General features: G+C 39.3%; 2 protein-coding genes across 40 annotated transcripts in view; one reads left to right on the top strand and one right to left on the bottom strand.

Moving 5' to 3' along the window:
* The window catches only part of CASK (calcium/calmodulin dependent serine protein kinase), a 437686-nt gene that overhangs the window by 265673 nt on the left and 151987 nt on the right, over positions 1-20026 (top strand). The gene's annotated exons all lie outside the window — the stretch shown is intronic.
* On the bottom strand, positions 9230-19685 carry GPR34 (G protein-coupled receptor 34). Of its 3 annotated transcripts, none has more exons than XM_008989162.6 (3): positions 19582-19685; positions 18845-18931; positions 9230-12788 (listed from the first exon to the last, which is right to left on the bottom strand). In XM_008989162.6, exon 3 carries the CDS (start codon positions 12707-12709, stop codon positions 11561-11563), a length of 1149 nt encoding a protein of 382 aa, XP_008987410.1. In that variant the 5' UTR covers positions 12710-12788; positions 18845-18931; positions 19582-19685; the 3' UTR covers positions 9230-11560. The 3 variants fall into 3 exon arrangements, with proteins under 3 accessions (XP_008987410.1, XP_035144700.1, XP_003735765.1); XM_035288809.3 differs by having other exon boundaries at positions 18845-18928; XM_003735717.5 differs by lacking the exon at positions 18845-18931.

Here is a 20026-nt window from a genome sequence, read left to right as displayed (position 1 = left end):
ATGTAATGCCCTTCTTTGTCTCTTTAGAACTTTGTTGGCTTAAAGTCCATTTTATCAGAGACCAGGATTGCAACTCACACTTTTTTTTTGCTCTCCATTTGCTTGGTAAATCTTTCTCCATCCCTTTATTTTGAGTCTATATGTGTCTTTGCACCTGAGATGGGTCTCCTGAATACAGCACATCGATGGGTCTTGACTTGTTATCCAATTTTCCAGTCTGTGTCTTTTGATTGGGGCATTTAGCCCATTTACATTTAAGGTTAATGTTGTTATGTGTAACTTTAATCCTGCCATTTTGATACTAGCTGGTTGTTTTGCCCGTTAGTTGCTGCAGTTTTTTCATTGTGTCAATGGTCTTTACCATTTGGTACATTTTTGCATTGGCTGGTACTGGTTGTTCCTTTCCATGTTTAGTGCTTCCGTCAGGAGCTCTTATAAGGCAGGCCTGGTGGTGATGAAATCTCTCAGCAATTCCTTCCTTTATGAAGCTTAGTTTGGCTGGATATGAAATTCTGGGTTGAAAGTTCTTTTGTTTAAGGATGTTGAATATTGGCCCCCACTCTCTTCTGGCTTGTAAGGTTTCTGCCAAGAGATCTGCTGTGAGTCTGATGAGCTTCCCTTTGTGGGTAACCCAACCTTACTCTCTGGCTGTCCTTAGCATTTTTTCCTTCATTTCAACCCAGGTGAATCTGACAATTATGTGCCTTGGAGTTGCTCTTCTTGAGGAATATCTTTGTGGTGTTCTCTGTATTTCCTGGATTTGAATGTTGGCCTGTCTTGCTAGTTTGGGGAAGTTCTCCTGGATAATATCCTGAAGAATGTTTTCCATCTTGGATTCATTCTCCCCATCATATTCCGGTATACCGATCAAATATAGATTAGATCTTTTCACATAATCCCATATTTCTTGGAGGCTTTGTTCATTTCTTTTCATTCTTTTTTTCTCTAATCTTGCCTTCTCATTTTATTTCATTAAGTTGATCTTCAATCCTTTCTTTTGCTTGGTTGATTTGGCTATTGAAACTTGTGTATGCTTTGCAAAGTTCTTGTGCTGTGTTTTTCAGCTCCCTCAAGACATTTATGTTCTTCTCTAAGCTGGTTATTCTAGTTAGCATTTCGTCTAACCTTTTTTCAATGTTCTTAGTTTCTTTGCATTGGGTTAGAACATGTTCCTTTAGCTCAGAAAAGTTTGTGATTACCTACCATTTGAAGCCTGCTTTCGTCAAATTGTCAAACTCATTCTCCATGTTTCCTTGCTGGTGAGGAGTTGTGATCCCTTGGAGGAGGAGAAGCGTTCTGGTTTTTGGTGTTTTCATCCTTTTTGCACTTGTTTCTTCCCATCTTTGTGGATTTATCTACCTTTGGTCTTTGAAGTTGGTGACTTTCAGATGAGGTCTCTGCGTGGACGTCCTTTTTGTTGATGTTGGGGCTATTTCTTCCTGTTTTTTAGTTTTCCTTCTAATAGGTCCCTTTGCTGCAGGACTGCTGGAGGTCCACTCCAGACCCTGCTTGCGTGGGAATCACCCGTGGGGGCTGCAGAACAGCAAGGATTGCTGCCTGTTCCTTCCTCTGGTAGGTTCATCCCAGAAGGATACCTGCCAAATATCAGCCAGAGCTCCCCTGTATGAGGTGACTCTTTGGATATACAGGGGTCAGGGAGCCGTTTGAGGAAGCATCTGTCCCTTGTCAGAGCTCAAGTGCTGTGCTGGGAGCTCCGTTGCTCCCTTCAGAGCTGCTGGGCAGGGACGTTTAAGTCTGCTGCGGCGGAACTCACAACCACTCCTTTTCCCAGGTGCTCTGTCCCAGGAAGCTGTGGCTTTATTTATAAGTCCCTGACAGGCTGCTGCCTTTTTTCAGAGATGTTCTGCCCAACAAGGAGGGAGTCTAGTCACAGTCTGCCTGCAGAGGCATTGTTGAGCTGCTACTGCAGCGCCCCCCCCCCCCCAGCTGCTGTGCAAACGTCTTTGTGCTTTTGTTTATGCAGATAAGGTTAGAGCTGCCTGGTAATGGCAAACGCCCCTCCCCCCATGGAGCTCAACTGGCCAGGGTCAAGCTCAAACTGTTGTTCTACCTGGGAAAATCCCAAGCCAGTGGGATTCAGTTTGCTGGTCTCTGTGGGGGTGGGACCCGCGGAGACAGATCACCTGACTCCCCACCTTCAGCCCCCTTTCTCTCTGGGGTATGGGCGACTTTGTCTCACAGGTGCTCCAGGCGCCAGTCAAAACAGCTGCTCAGATTTGTGCTGGGAACTCACCGGGCCAGCCTGAATCAGCCACCCAGATTTGTCCTGGAAACCTGCGTTGCCTGTCAGCATGCGAGAAGCTCCTGGTCTATGAGTTGCAAAGACCGTGGGAGAAGCGCAGCCGGAGCCGGAGCTCCAGAGTGGCCAGAAACATCGCCCTTAGCCTCCGTTGGGTAGGAGGGAGTGCCCTCCAGCCTGTAGCAGTTCCCGAGCAAGGCAGCACCCCACCCTGCCTCAGTTTGCCCTCCCTGGGCTACACCCACTGTCCATCCAGTCCCATTGAGATAAACCTGGTACCTCAGTTGGAAATGTGGAGATCACTCACCTTCTGTGCCAGTCTCACTGGGAACTGCATTCCGGAGCTGTTCCTATTCAGCCATCCGACATGAATGAATCATTGGCTTTTTCTTTAGGGATTACTATAGTATGTGTATCTCAGAGTTCAGAGTTTCCTGGATAATATTCCTAAAAGGAAAGGAAATTTTACTTTGTGAGGGATACCTACTGTGTCCCACTTTAGTCTTGGAGTTGTCATGTTGAATTGGTTGTTTCTTGTATTAAAAGGTATATTCAATGTGCCGTGAATCCAGCTGGGTGCAGTGGCACTTGCCTGTGGTCCCCACTACATAGGAGGCTGAGGGAGGAAAATCACTTGAACCCAGGAGTTTGAGGTTACAGTGAATGTGGTCATGCTACTGCACTCCAGCCTAGGTGACAGAGTGAGACTCTGTCTCTAAAAAAACGTGTGTGTGTGTGTGTGTGTGTGTGTGTGTGTCCATATATATATAATAATATGCCATGAATCCATGGTGTTTTCTTTGTCCTTTTTATTCTCTATAAATCCTCTCCCTTTACCTTCTCTTTCCAGAATTAATCTAACTTTTCAGTAAAATCAGAAGAAAAGTCTATTTCTCCTGCTTGCCAATAGCTGGTTTGATCCTGAGAGCTGGATAAATTCACTGACATCTTCAATACCAGAGCTTAAAAGGATGTAGAAAGGTGATTGTCTAGCATAGTAGGGTAGCTTTGCCTACTACCATGCTGGGTTGTAGTCATTACTTAAGGTTTTGTTATTTTCAGGATCATAAATGTCAAATTATTGGGCCATGAGACTTGCACTTACTTACTTAGCTGCATCCTCTCCCTGCTTGCCACATCTATTTGGAACCCTGTAATCAGTCCCCATAAGAGCTGACCCTGTGTGTTCCTGTGTTTTTCAAGTTTCACTAGCCACAAAGGGGAACTGAATATGAGCATGCATGCAAACCTCACCAGTTCCCTTTGCAGCCAGCTGAAAGTTGTTTTTCATATAGAGGAAACAGCATTTTTCTTTTGAGTACAAATTGAATTTCCTCACAAATATGAAGCATTTCATCTTCTGACCGTTCAGAGGACACAAGAGAAGAGGGCACTAAATTGTGAGAAAGGCCTTTAAAAAAGAAAGTAGGAAAACAAAGAGACAAACTGAATTGGGGAAGACAGAGGTGCTGCTGAGTCCAGGAAAGGAAAAAAGAGACCCCGGGGAGGCATGCCGGGTTTCTAGAAAGTCTCAATAAGTAGTAGCACACAGGACGAGGCAGGAAACGTAGGAAGGAACTGTCTGCAAACGGCTTAGAATAGCTATGCTGGCAGTATTAATGGAAGGCATTAAGAACTTTTGGTTTAGAAATTTGCTATTAGACAAAATTTCAAAATATACCACATTCACATGATTACTGGGCCTACCTGAGTTCATGCTATGGAGCCAGGTTTAGATGAAGGTACCTTGTCCTCACTTCAGAATGTAATATGGTGACCTGTTTGGCCTCTCTGATAACATGGAGAAAAACCAAGAATCAGATATATATGGACATCTCTTTTAATTTTTTTTTTTAGAAGATTGTCAGCAAGGCTGGAGTACAGTAACATGATCATAGTTCACTGTAGCCTCAAACTCCTGGGCTCAAGTGATCCTCCTACCTCAGTCTCCTGAGTAGCTGGAACTACAGGCATGTGCCACCATGCCCAGCTATATTTTTTAATCTTTTGTAGAGACAGCCTCGCTATGTTGCCCAGGCTGCTCTGGAACTCCTGAGCTCAAGCAGTCCTCCTGCCTCAGCCTCCCAGCATGCTGGGATTACAGGCATGAGCCACTGTGCCTGGCCCAACATTTCTTCTAATGGCATCCTGCCAGGTACGCTCACACTCTCCTCCTTACTTGCTCAAGTTTCAGAGTATGGTTCTGATTAGCATAAAATACAATGGGTCTGTTACCTCTTCTGTCCTGGACATTGCACTTATTAGTGAAAGCTGAGGCTAAATAAAATTACTCCTTCTGAGTTACTTCCCCCACCTCACTTGATCTAGATCAACTTCCACTGTATATCTTTCTGGCTCTGATGTTTACCCTCAGCTTCTAGCCATTCCATTTTATGTATTTTCTCTGGTTTCCCTTGGCATTTGGGTATTTGGATACCATATATTGCATGTTTCTACTTGCCAGGTACGTGTATTCACTCGTTGAGTCCTCATAACAACCCTATGAATTAGGTACTAATATTATTCCTGTTCTCTCAGTAGAGAAAATAGAGCTTATCTAATGTTACATTGTAAGTGGTGGCAACAGAAATAACTCAGGCAGCCTGACTGCATCATTCACCCTTTTAACCGGTTTTTATGCTGCCTCTCAGTTTGATGTTTAATAATGCTTAATATTATTGGGATAAGAAAACTTATTGGATTCAGCCCTACCATAATTCTTCCTACAGCCTTACCAGTGGGATCATAATAATCCATATACATTGGCCAAGATCAATCCCCTGGACTGTGTTAGACAGGCAATACCAACATTTTACTAGCACTTTTTTTTCTTCTAATTTTCCCTCATCCCCTAGTGAATGGCCAATTCTTTATTTAGATATGTTAATGCATTTAATCAAGTTATCTACTGGGCTAAGAGACTTTTTGTCTCTAAAGTTGTTTTATATGTTTGTACTCAGGTATTTGGATTTTGTAGTTGAACTCTTTAGAAAACTTTTTATTTTCATGTTCTCAGGGAACATCTGATTTGGACTCCTCTATACTATTTTTGACTGAAATACCAAGATATCAAATTATAAGATAATTTCATCTGCAAGTTCTTTAGCTTGGTCCTTGAGGAATGCATAAGGGCCAGTGTTTATTTAGATTGATTGATTAGAAAGTTTTTTTAACTTTGCTTCTAGTGTCTAAAGAAACCATAAGCAAAGTAAAAGACAAACATATAGTGTTAGAAGTTATTTACAAACTATATAAATAACAAAGGATTTAGAACCCCGAATATATAAAGAACTACTTCAACAATTTTTTTTAAAAGAAAAAGGAAAAAAAGATAAGCAACTCATTAAGGGAAAAGGGAGGGGGAGAGGTATAGATATGAATAGGCCATTCACCCAAGAAGAAACCTGAATGAGCAAAAAGTATATGAAATGATACCGCATTTCACTAGTAATCAGGAAAGTGCAAATTAAAACCTCAATGAGATACGATTTCACACCTATCAGATTGTCAAAAATTAGTAAATCTGATAAAACCAAGTGTAGGTAACTCATTTCTGCCTCGTAGTGAGATGGGCATATAAATTGGTAAAATCACTTTGGAAAGCAATTTGTCAAAACTGAGACAAGCTGAAAACGTACATACCCTTACAACCAAGCATTTCTGCTTTTAGATGTCACATAAACTTCACACATAGGCATAGGGTATATAAAAGACTTCGCTTGAGCATGGTTTCAATTAGTGGAAAAAGTGGAAACCACCAAATTGCCCATTGTTAAGGGAAATGGAGAAATGAGCTCTTGTTTATTCATGCAGTAAAACACTACATCAGTGAAAATGAATGAACAAGACCTACATGAGTCTACATAGATAAACATAATTTGAGTGAAAAGTGGTACAAAGGATATAATAGTAAGACACCATTTGTGTAAATTTTTAAAACAAAAAGTAATGCATATTGTTATGCATATGTATGTTGTAAAAGCACAGAAATATACATCAGAGTGATAGACACCAACTTCAGGAAAGAGGTTTCCTCAAGGAAGGATGTGAAGTGAGCTTTAATATATCTAACTTTTTGGATGATGTATATGAATACAAAAAAACTTTTTTTTTAGCCCCCCACCCCCCAAAAAAACTTTTAAGTAAAACTAAAACATTAACATCTGTTCAATTCAGGTGCTGGGTGCTTACCTGCCTGTTATGTTGCATTTTTCCATTTTTGTATGTTCAAAATGTTTTATAACTAAAAACAATTTATATGTGAAATTACCAAACCAGAGTATAAGTGAAACAGTTAACTGTTGCTCCCAAAATAACTTGCATGACTTATTAAAGCAAAAGAGATTCCTTGTATCATCAACACCTGTATCCAAACCATAATTAGAAGCCTGGTCCATCTTCTGATGGTTCGGTATGCATTTCATGGGCCAGAAACAAAACTAATAAGGGTAAGATGCTCTAATTTGATTCCATTTTTTTCTTCAGTTCAACCTTTATGAGTTTGTTCTGGATTATCATCCGTGTTTCAGAGAGAGCTTCCAGAGTATACAAAAGTGTGATGGTTAGAAGACCAGTCTTAAAGATTTTGTTTTTTTAGCGTTACTCAATTTTGATGAGGGATAAGCAGAAATTTTTGGCCCCAATACATATTAATGGCAATTTATGTTTTTTAAATGAAAGACATCTCAGCAATCACCTTTGTGCTCGGACAGAATTAAACAAAAGTGAAAAGCATTAGCAGAGACAATGTCAGTAAAATGGAAGTCTCCCAACTTGCATCCCTACATATGTAAAATACAGTTGCTGCTTACATCACAATGCCATGAAAATTAACTGATGATAATGCATGGGAAGCACCTAGCACAGTGAAGGGCGTGTAAATAAACACATGTTACTTTGCTTCCCATTCCCTTACATGTGAACTTGAAGCAGGGAAATAAAAGGAAAAATGGAAGTTTAGAACAAACCTACTACCTCCTTTCTAGTTCTGTGCTCACTGTTAACATCCCCAACCAGCTCTCCAAGTCTTCATCTGAAAACATAGACTGGACTGAGGCATAGTGGCAGCTACTCAGCTGGGCCATGTAGCTATGACAGAGGACACTTCATCCAACATGGGAATGCCCCGTAGTTTATCCCTCGTCTGAGTTGACATAATTCAGATTATATTCTGAGTTTCAAATCTTTTCTTCCGATTAAAAATACCCCTACAAGCTTCTTTACAAGTGAGTGTGGTTTGTTGGTGGCTGACATAAAAGGCTCTCCAGTAAATATCATATCTGTGGTGAATATTTTTCCTGCTTTGTACTTTTCCTTCAGTTTTTATGATTTGGGGCAAAGAATCTAAATTTCTAAGTGAGAACTATGAATTTTTCCCTATAGTTATTTCTGTTATTTTGTTTGAAAGTTCTTTCCCATCTACAGATAAATTAGTTGTTCTTTATCTTTTATGGTCTCATTATTTACACTTAATTCTTGAATATACTTAAAAATTTTGGGGTAAGATAAAAGGTAATTCTGTAAATTGGCCTTTTATTTTAAATAGGCACAGCACTATTATTTATTAATCCATCCCTTCCTTCCTGATGATTTTTGTGATGTTTCCTTTATTTATAGCGATTTTCTCTGAGGGAGGAGAATGTATGGAGGTCATCTGAGCTTTGCAAAAATACACTTAACCCCCCCTTTGCAAGATTCTGGCACATCTTGACTAACAGGATCTTAAGTCTCCCTCTCATGTGTTCCTGCCCTCACCCTTTGGAGAGCCATTAATATGTCGTATACAGGCCAAGCATGGTGGCTCATACCTGTTATCCCAGCACTTTGGAAGGCAAAGGCGGGCAGATCACCTGAGGTCAGGAGTTCAAGACCAGCCTGGCCAACATAACAAAACCCTGTCTTTACTAAAAATATAAAAATTAGGCGGGCACAGTGGCACGCACCTGTAATCCCAGCTACTCCGTGGCTGAGGCAGGAGAATTGCTTGAACCCAGGAGACAGAGGTCGCAGTGAGCTGAGATTACACCACTGCACTCCAGGCTGGGCAACAGAGTGAGACCCTGTCTCCAAAAAAAAAAAGTCATATACGTATTTTGTACTTTTCTCATGTATCATCTAGGATCTGCTTAGACAAGTATATTCGGTTCCACAGATAAGTTTATCCTTGTGTCTGCTCCACAGTGTTATTCCTTACTGAAGGATAAGAATATATTTTAATATCTGATAAAGTATTATATTTTGAAGACCTAAAAAATGATTAGCCCATTAACATGTTGCTGCAGCATCTAGGTTGCTTGTTGAGAGAACTCTTTTCATATTGGTTTTCTCTTATGCATAACTTTCATTAAGGCTTTGGTTCAAATAGTTATATTAGTTATTCAGGTTTTTGTGCTGAGAAAAACAAGAAAAAAATAAAAATAGTTATATTAGTTCTACTTTTATGTCAGCAGGAATAAAGAATTCATTTTTAAAGGTTGAAAAGTAAACTATAATGGAAGAGAATTGTCTTTTTCTACTGACTTAATCTCAGAAAAATTCAGCCACCATCAAACCTGGCTGTATACAGCATACTTTCTCAAAACTAGCAATACTCAATACTGAGGTCTCACTCTGACAGCCAGACAATTCGTTTTGCACATGTTTGGTTTTGCATATATGAGATGTTATTTAGAAACCTGTTTTGAAGGTCTTTGCGAGGTAAAAATATGTATATACTTCTGAATTTCCTTTTTTTGTATACTTCTAGAACTAAACCTTGGGTTAGGAGAGGTGAGAACTGCTTCCTGCTTGCAAACACTAATGCTCAGTAAGAAGTGAAAGATTATATGTAATAAGTAGCCTTAACTTTCGTAAGTCAGTAGCATATTTTTCCTAAAAATTTAGAAACCTTCTCAGGATTCAAGTTACTCTAAGGCAGTTTTCTGTTATCAGATTTCTCTCAGTAAGCAATCTGTTATAAATAGACATTGATTTCTATCAAAATTTATTTTATTGCAAATAATATAGCAAGAATTAATTAAGCATACTTTAAAATTTTCTTAAGAATTCCGTTGTGCAGAGCTTTATAGCAGTTATCTTATCTAGTGTAGTGAGACAGCTTCTAGAACTATGAGTGTATTTATATTCACTTTATTGTTCCTTAAAAGTGATAATAGGCCGGGTGCGGTGGCTCATGCCTGTAACCCCAGCACTTTGGGAGGCTGAGGCGGGTGGATCATGAGGTCAAGAGATCGAGACCATCCCGGTCAACATGGTGAAACCCCGTCTCTACTAAAAATACAAAAAATTAGCTGGGCATGGTGGCATGTGCCTGTAATCCCAGCTACTCAGGAGGCTGAGGTAGGAGAATTGCTTGAACCCAGAAGGCAGAGGTTGCGGTGAGCCGAGATCACACCATTGCACTCCAGCCTGGGTAACAAGAGCAAAACTCCGTCTCAAAAAAAAAAAAAAGTGGTAATAATTGATAATTTTGCCAAACTCTATACAATAAGATATGTAAGGTGTTTACCAATAATATAAAATAATTTTTTTTGAGACGGAATCTTGTTCTGTTGCCTGGCTGAAGTGCAGTGGCGCGATCTTGGCTCACTGCGACCTCTACCTCCCGGGTTCAAGCGATTCTCCTGTCTCAGCCTCCCAAGTAGCTGGGACTACAGGCGCATGCCACCATGCCCAACTAATATAAAATAAATTTTTAAGTTTGATGACGTGAAGGAAAATAGAAGTTTTCATAACACAAACATAAATGCTAAATTTCATTTAGATGGTTATTTGTTAATATTGTCAGGGCAAACTAATTAATATAATTTTATCACTTTTTTCTGACCCTCTGATTTTTCTGCAAATTTTAATATTTATCCTCAAATATTACTTATTTTTAAAATATACTTTTGCTTCGACTTATTTTTTATTCAACCAATTGTGGACACTTATTGAAATATAGTTAACTGGCTGGGCACGGTGGCTCACACCTGTAATTCCAGCACTTTGGGACTCCGAGGTGGGTGAATCACCTGAGGTCAGGAGTTCAAGACCAGCCTGGCCAACATGGTGAAACCCCGTCTCTACTGAAAATACAAAAATTAGCTGGGCGTGATGGCGAGCAGCTGTAATCCCAGCTACCCCTGAGACTAAGGCAGGAGAATTGCTTGAACCAGGGAGGCAGAGGTTGCAGTGAGCCAAGATCGTGCCATGGCACTGCAGCCTGTGCAACAGAGCAAGACTCCATCTCAAAAAACATATATATAGTTAACTGAGCACTGTATACAAGCCAAATCTCATTAAAATTAATTCAGCTCTGATCAAAATCTTCATGCTCATTCACATTGATTTCTCAGCCAATGGCCTACCTTAAATTTTAAGAAGAAGTGTAAAAAATTTTATATTCCATGATAGAAACTTTCAGATGAGTCCTTGGTGTTTGTCATAAGAGGCTTTTACATATTTAGTCAATAACATTCTGGTTCTCTGTATGACCAAAGAACTGGACAAATGCTGGCCAAACTTTCAAGAATGTTTGCCTGATAACACCCCCTAGATAGCAATTGTATGATGTTCTATACAGCCATATTCAAATGAACTAGGAAAAAAGCTAACTACACCCAACTTTTTTTCTTTTAAGTACCCATTCCTTCCCTTTCTCCCTACCTTACTCATCTGTCCATTCTTGTTAATTATTCAACAAATGTACATTGATCTCCTATAGCCAAGAAACGTACTAAGCTCCACGGAGTCAATGATGAACAAGACTAAGACGCCGTTGGGCACAGTGGCTCATGCCCTTTTTATCTAAGCAGTGATAGATAGTGGGTGATCTCATTTTTTAATTAGGATTTTATTAATTATCCTTTCATTCATTATAGAGATTTAGGCATAAATGAATACAGCGGCAAATTATACAAGATTTTAAAATGATAAAGGAACATCTGTTTTCTGACATTGTCAGTTCCCGAATCATTTACTTTAAAACACATTTTAAATTAGTATTGAAATCAAGTGCTTGATTTTAATAACTACTTTAGTGACTTGAGAGACTATGACACTTTAATTATCTTGCTGTTAAAGCCATAAATGCCACTTAACTTCACTATCTATGTTAAGAGTATTAGCTTAAAAATGTATTTTGAAAAGATTTTACATACAGATTATGTAATGGTTTACAGTTAAGCAATTGAAATATCACAGATACAAAGAGAACTTCGAGATCTGAGTTTTGTAAATGCTAGAACTTTGTTTCGTCATTTTTTAGTTCTTCAAAGAATTAAGAAGCTGTATTATATCATTATTTTTAGTATGTTTACCTCAGGTACCTTTAGAACTAGACTGTATTTTCGCTGCCACAGAAATATCATGCAGGGAGTGTCCTGCTTTAAATTCTGAAGTGCTTTCACTCCTGCTTGCTTCACCTTGAAATCGTCTAAAAAGAAGTTGGCACATTATTTTACGAATGTTACTGGACATAAGGAAATACATGACTGGATCTAAGCAACTGTTGAAAGCTGAGAGAACCAGCATGATCTCATTGGTTTTGTGAACAATTTCTTTCCAGTAGCAAGACAATACGTTTAGCTGTGAAGTAATGTAGATGAATCGAAAGGCATGATAGGGAACAAAACATATAGTAAAAATGATAAGTACAATAAAGGAGTTCCGGGCTGTAGTGGCGTATTTACCAGAATTAGGAAATTTTGACCTCCTTTTAGAAATTCTCAGTAGATTCTTCCCAATCTTAATATATGAAAGGATTATTAATAAGAAAATTAGCCAGAACATTACCACAAGAACGTAGTTAAAAATGGCTTCTCCTTTTGCATTATGTTTATCTCTATAATGGAAACACATTGTGGAATTATGCCCTCCTTTCTTAAGTGTTAAAATAATCATAGTTAGGAATCCAGCAAAAGCAAGCATCCATACCATACAACAGACATAAATACTTTGTTTAGTTGTTATTGCCTTCCGTCGCTGTATAGACCGATTAATTTTTATGTAGCGATCCAAACTGATGAATCCAAGCAAAATAATGCTAATGTACATGTTCATATAAAATAGTGTTCCCACAACCTTGCACAGAATCACACCTAGTGTCCACTTGTTTTGGTTAATGTGATACATTATTCGGAAGGGGAGGCAGAAGATGAGTAGAAGGTCTGCGATGGCTACATTAAGTAGATAAATTTGAATGGAATTTCTTTTGCGGTGGATACCCAGAAATACATAGAGGGCAATTATGTTCCCAACCAGTCCCACGATAAAAATAACTGAGTAGAATGTTGTTAACACAGTAGATAGTAAATTTTCATCCATGGGACATGTAGTAACATCTGGTCTTCCTGAGAAGTTTTGTGGTGACTGGTCGCTATGATTAGTTTCAAAGCACATTCTGTGGGAGGAGTAAGGCCAACTGCTGACTGAAGTTGTTGTCATCATTGTTATGGTGTGACTTCTCATTGTCTTCTGTGGAGATCAAAAAGTGAAGGTGCTAAATGACGTATTCCTCATGTGTAGTTCTTATGTCTTCAGATTCTTCCTGCAACAGAATGCCAAACATTGAGTCATTTGCTATCAATAGGCTGGGCTTCCTAGCACACGCCTATGGTCCTAGCTACTCGGGAGGCTACAGCAGGAGGATTGCTTGAACCCAGGAGTTCAAGGCTGTAGTGAGCTATAATTGTGCCACTGCACTCCAGCTTGAGCAATAGAACAAGACCCCATCTCTTAAAAAAAAAAAAAGGACAAACTGTAAATAAGAAACGATTTATTTTCAGACATTGTGAGAAACTTTAGTTTTATCCTACTGTATGTAGTAACATTATTGTATCAACTGTATCATAAAACAAGCAGCATTATCATGTAGGATCTCATGAAGTTTCATGCTCTAACCTTTTCTGTGGCCATGCCCTACATTCAAGGTCTGTTTCATGTGTTATATTAAAATAACTCAATTTATGAGATCATCTTCTCTTGGGAAAGTTCTTACAGAAATAGAGTGGTGGTGAAGAGAAATGACAGCTCGTATTTTTCAAAGATGAGCATCAGTTTCTCTAAAGGTATGTACAGGCTTAAGAGAGCTGGGCCCACTGCTGGCCCTGCCCAGCTTCAGAACCACTTCCTGCCTTGACTTTTTCCCTTATATGTGGCTTTCATTCATTTTGACATGTATTGCTACATGGCATGTGACTTACTGCAGTGGTCTCATTCTATAGTGAGAATAAAGAACATCCTAAATTTCTTCTCAGCCTAAGACCAAAGTAGGGGTGTTCAAATTATTGCCCACAGGGCATGCAATTAACATAATAGACTAAGAGAGCACAGTACCTGCAAGGTTACACAGACTTTTGTAACACTGCACAGGAGAAAAATGTAACCAGACAAAGCCAAGTCAGCTGGCAGCTGCTAGTTAGCCACTCCTAACCTAGAAGCATAGAGTGATAATGTAGATGGGAAGCATCATGTGCAATCCAAGATTTTGAAAGTAACCTGACCAAAGCTTTAATGTGCCCTGGGTTCAATAATGTGAGACTTGCTAGAACCTTTGAATTCAGAGATAATGTTTGAATTCTACTTGTTTGTGGCAGCAGAGAATATTTGCAAAGCTACTTGTTATCGCCCATGACTGCTGTGAAGAGCTTAGTCTGAGAGCTGCTCATAACAAGTAAAGAAAATGTTCCTGGAGGTTTCATCTCTTAGAATGACACATTCCTCTCTTAGAGTGACTGCCCTATTTCTGTACAGCAGCCACTTAGCAGGGTTAATATAAAGATGCCCAGAGCAAGGTTTTCAAAATCAGACCCAACTAACTTGCGACAAGGGGCAAATAACTTAATCTTTTCTATGCCTGAGTTTTTGCATTTGTGAAAATGAAAAATACATATGAAGAACTTAATCCTGGCACATAGCAACTATTTAATAAAAGTTAGCTTTAATAAACACCTCTTGATTAATCTCATTTTAGTAAGTATCTCACACATAGCTAAGTACTGTGTGGAAAAGGAAGGTGAATAAGACAGAGACCATATTAAACATTTTGGAGGAGTGGGCATTCAAACCTTGACTGCTGCCATGCAGGGTGGCTTTGAATAGCAGTAAACTAAGTTCCTGATTTGATCTTATACACAGAGAAAAATAGCCTTTCTTAAAACTCTACTCATAATTTGATTAAGAACAAAGCATTTTGGTAGAGGGTAACATTAAGGTTTAAAATGTAAAGCTGGCTGGGCGCAGTGGCTCACGCCTGTAATCCCAGCACTTTGGGAGGCCGAGCCAAGTGGATCACAAGGTCAGGAGTTCAAGACCAGCCTTGCCAACATGGTGAAACCCTGTCTCTACTAAAAATACAAAAATTGGCCAGATGAAGTAGTGGGCACCTGTCATCCCAGCTACTCAGGAGGCTGAGGCAGAGAAATGCTTGAACCAGGGAGGGGAAGGTTGCAGTGAGCTGAGATCTTGCCATTGCACTCCAGCCTGGGCAACAGAGCGAGACTCCGTCTCAAAAAAAAAAAACAAACAAACAAAAACAAAAAAACAAATGTAAAGTTGGGAAGCACTGATTCCATGGAAGAGGAACTGGCTAGTGAAGAGGAAGTTATGTAATCCCTGGCCTGTCTCCAGAATTCAGGAAAGCGAAGGGAGAAAGGAAGGGAGCGAGGAAGGACTGAGTCTAGTCTGTCATGTGGCTCAACGGCAGGAAGACAAATTTCAGAAAGTCTGCAGAAAGATATAGGCATGTTTCTTGTGATCTAAGATTTTTTTTTTTTTTTTTAAATTGGAGCTTTGCTCTTGTCACCCAGGCTAGAGTGCAATGGCACTATCTCGGCTCACTGAAACCTCCACCTCCCAGGTTCAAGCAATTCTCCTGCCTCAGCCTCCCTAGTAGCTGGAATTATAGGCACCCACCACCACGCCTGGCTGGCTAATTTTTGTATTTTTAATAGAGACGGGGTTTGACCACATTGGCCAGGCTGGTCTGGAACTCCTGACCTCAGGTGATCCACCCGCCTCTGCCTCCCAAAGTGCTGGGAGTACTGGCATGAGCCACTGTACCCAGCCTGTGATCTAAGATTCTAAAAGGAAAGAGCAATCTAGAAAGAATGTCCAGCTGCCAAAAATGAAACTGATAATGCAACCTGCACTGCCAGGAAAAGGAAAAGGGTGTCTGTAGAGGGACCACCTGTATTGTGTGTGGTTATCTAGGGAGCTCTCATACATTCAGGGAATTGAGGCACAAGAAGTGATGTGATTTTGAGAGCTCAAGTAGCTGAAATGACATGAAAAACTCATCTGTAAGTAGTTATTTTGTTTTTTTTTCCTTCTCTCGTGCTTGATTTTAAGTTCCATTAGGATTAAGAATCAAGTCAGTTTTGTTTGGCTCTCTGTATCAAATGCTTAGCACAATAAATATTATTGAATGAAAGAGGGAATTAATAGAAATACATATGAAGTTCTACATGTGGATATTATAAGCGGCTGTACAAGTACAGGAAGAGCTTTAGCTGCATTAACAAACACAATTGCAATTGCTCTATCAGCGTGGTGTGGTGGTAACAAAAAACCCGTCATTAGTTGAATTCCTAGATACGTTGTGTCTGAAATGAAAGTTGTTACTACTAAGCTGCTTCCATCCAAGCTGGTAGGGTCTCATCTAGAATGCAGTGTTTCAGCCACAGCAGCATACTTAGAAAAGGCCATGGACCAAATGGAGAGAAGAACTCAAATCATGTCATAGAAGCAAGTTGAAGGAAGTAAGCACCTTACCCAGGAGTTGAGAATGCTTTACAAAGCCATAGAAAAAAGGGTTTCACTTTGTTATATGTGTCTTTACAAAGCAGAACAAGAACCAATGATAGAAATTGCAGAGACAGATGTTGCCTCCTTTTAAGGAAATGATTTTTTTTCTAATGAAATGATCTCTCTTAGGAGGCAATATAAGGATCTTATCTCTGGAGATTTTTGAGACTACCACCAATTGGGTTCTTTGTAGAAGGGAATATCAGTGGTTCCTGATCCTGGCTGCATATTAGAATCCCCTTGAGGGCTTTTTAAAGATGCCAGTGCTTGGCTCCTTCCCCAGATATTCTGATTTAATTGGTCTGGAATGGGTTTCAAGCACTGGTTTCCTTTAAAAGCTCTTCAGGGGATTCTAATATGCAGTCAGAATTGAACCCTTAAGTTAGATGGCCAAACCATTAACTAATTATTTATTTAGTACTTTCTGTGTACCAGACATTGTGTTAAACAGATTTACATTACTTCATTTACATAATCCTTGCAAAACTCTGTGAGATAGGTATCACAGAAGAGGTAATGAAAGATCAAGGGATAGGCCAAGCACAGTGGCTCACACCTGTAATCCCAACACTTTGGGAGGCTGAGACCAGGAGTTCAAGACCAGCCTGCCAGCCAAGGCAACGAGCAAGAACATAGCTTTAAAATCAAATGAAAGAAAGAGAGAGGGAGAGAGAGAGTAAGGAAGGAAGGAAGGTTCAAGAGGTTATGATCTTAAGGGAGGGAGGAAAATTAGTTAGTTCAAGAGGTTATGATCTTTACTCTTGGCCACAGCACTCTTAAATGACAGTGCCCAAGTTAAGACTCAGATCTGAATTTTAGAGCCCATGATCCTTTTCACCAAACCTCACTCCTTATCACATAGGATCAGCATTTTCTTTCTTTCTTTTTTTGAGACAGAGTCGCTGAGGCTGGAGGGCAATGGTGCGATCTCAGCTCACTGCAACCTCCACCTCCCAAGTTCAAGTGATTCTCCTGCCTCAGCCTCCCAAGTAGCTGGGATTACAGGCACATGCCACCACGCCTGGCTATTTTTGGTAGAGACAGGGTTTTACCATGTTGGTCAGGCTGGTCTCGAACTCCTGACCTTGTGATCCTCCTGCCTCAGCCTCCCAAAGTGCTAGGATTACAGGCTCGGGCCACCATACCCAGCTAGATGAGCATTTTCTTTATTGAGTTCTATCAGCAGCTTTTTTATATGATTCCTTTAACATGCACTTCAACAATTTTAAGAAGAAATTATGCCATCTAGGTTTACTTCTTTGGAAAGGGTATTAATCTTTTTATTTGCTATGTCCATTATTGTAAGTAAATAAATCCAGAGTTTGCAGAATCACAAATTCATCAGAATGCTTGACACTAGCTGCAGAGCGTATCTTTTCAAACTTATTTCTAGACCCCATAGCCATAATCAAGATGTTTCTAGAAAGCTGTTAGCACAAAGCACATATCCTGAAACCATTTGTCTCAGCTCTAATCCGCAAGTAAAATAAGTAATAGTTGGGCAAGTCTGTCAATAAGCCTTTCTGGTTTTGCTTTAGTCTTCAAAGAGAATAAAGCATTTGTTTATATTATAATAGTGGCCATAATTCAGAAACATGTGTTAGACAGCTAGCATGCAATTATTGATTCACAAATTGACAGCCAGGTGCCATGGTTCATGCCTGTGATCCCGGCACTTTGGGAGGCTGAGGCAAGAGGATCACTTGAGTTTAGGAGTTCTAGACCAGCCTGGGCAAGATAGCGAAACCCTGTCTCTACAAAAGATATAAAAATTAGCTGGGCATGGTAATGTGCACCTATAGCCCCAGCTACTTGTGAGGCTGAGGTAGGAGGATCACTTGAGCCTGGGAGGCAAAGGTTGCAGTGATCCAAGATCATGCCACTGTACTCCAGCTTGGGTGACAGAGTAAGACCTTGTCTCGAAATATATATATTTCTTTTTTTTTTTTTTTTTTTAATTACCCGGGTGCAGTGGCTCATGCTTGTAATCCCAGCACTTTGGGAGGCTGAGGCAGGCAGATCACTGGAAGCCAGGAATTCAAGACCAGCCTGGCCAACATAGCAAAACCCTGCCTCTACTAAAAATACCAAAAATAAATAAATAGATAGATAGATAGATAGATAGATAGATAGATAGATAGATAGCAGGATGTGGTGGCAGGCACCTGTGGTCCCAGCTACTCCAGAGTCTGAGGGTGGAGAATTGCTTGAACACAGGAAACAGAGGCTGCAGTGAGCTGTGATCATGCCACTGCACTCCAGCCTGGGTGACAGAGTGAGACTGTCTCAGAAAAAAAAGAAAAAATTCTTTTAATCACAATTAGATTCTGTTTTAAACTTGGTGACTGTTTTTTTTTTTTCTCCTTTAAAGTTTGTTGGTACATTACAATGTCATTCACTATATAAGGCTATTTATTGATATTTTAAAAACTACTTGTTTGAAGACAAGAAGCAAACTACTGTGTTCACATAGGGGATTAATTTCCTAGCGGACACTGCTTATAACCCATGTGCTATATGGAAGTGGTCACAATAGTTTTGTAATAGTAGATAGTGTTTTTTAAATGTTGTTACTTGGCAAATCCTATTCATAAGTTCAAAAACCTACTATTATTAGTGCCCTGTACCGCCCCCCCACCACCTACTTTTGCAGTTGTTTTTCAACTGGCTCATGTAGGAGTACTGGACCCAGAGGGCAGGACCCAACAGATTCCACTGTGACTCCAAATGAGCAGGAGCCTTTAAAATGCAGTTTGGGTATGTTTGTGAAAATACCACATTGCTTGTTGAAATACATACCTATTTGGTAATAGTAGCAACCTTTCACCGTTTGACTCAATAATGACTGAATCTATTCAGGACATGCTTCAAAAATTGCATTAACTGCTGTATACAAAATGAAAATTGAAAGCATATTACTTTGGAAATAATATTAGTAGTGTGGTAGGTTGCGTTACAACTTTAACTCTGTCCATAAAAAACACATTTTAAAAATTATTTGAAAGTGTATTTTGCTTTCTCTCTTATCTAATATTTACCTTATTTACTTCTGAAACATCAAACTTAAATGTTATATGATCTGGTAATACTATAAAATAGTAATAATATAATAAAGAAAAGACAGAAATTGAAAATAGGGAGACAGCATAACTTAATAAATTCAGTAAGTTATAGATAATTTATAATACATTAGAAATAAAATGTGTTGCATATGAAAATAACTTAATTATCAAGTAGATCTGCAAATGTTGATAGCAGTATACAAATGCAGAATCAACAATGTGACTATATTGACAGTAGGAGCTTAAATACCTTGAATGTCTCAAAGTACTTAAAGTAACTAAAAAGACAGTTTCATTTGAAATCAAGGCAGAGGTGTCATTCAAGCAGTTTACTTAATGATCCCAAAAGCAAACAACTGCTGACATTAGAGTAACCTAATCACCATGAATCAGGTTTCACTTTGAATGTTTAGCTAATCAAATTTTAGCCAAAATAAAGTTTCATTTATGTCACTGAAATCAAGAAATACTCACAGTTCAGGTTTGCCTGAAGTAAAAGGAGCTGAACCCCAAGCTTCCCTAGACACTGAGAGTTGTCTTGGTTGTGTCAGCTGGGCTCTTCCATCCGGTCGTGGTGCAATTGGTTGGGGTTCTCTTCTTTTTTATGTTCACGTGTGGTGTGGTAGGGTTTTTTTTTTCCCCCTCCTTTTTTTTTTTTCTTTTTTCAGTATGACAACCCTCAGATAAGCCCTAGAACCATGGAACAACTTTAAGCTCAATCAACAATGAACTTTAGGAAATTATTTATATCTTCTTTATGAATATTTTCCAACTACAGTTGTGGAAAGTTTTCCTCCCCCACCCAAAATTTAAAAGTTTTATAAATTCTAGGCAGAAATATGTATTTTCTGTTTTTTTTTCTAAGAAATGATGCATAATATATGGACTTTCAAAGCAGAAGCACTAAATTTCTATTTCT

Source organism: Callithrix jacchus, chromosome X, assembly GCF_049354715.1.
Source record: "Callithrix jacchus isolate 240 chromosome X, calJac240_pri, whole genome shotgun sequence".
In the NCBI taxonomy this organism is placed as follows: domain Eukaryota; kingdom Metazoa; phylum Chordata; class Mammalia; order Primates; family Cebidae; genus Callithrix; species Callithrix jacchus.
Note: the sequence above shows the minus strand (reverse complement) of the source record. Positions and strands in the feature narration are given on the sequence as shown.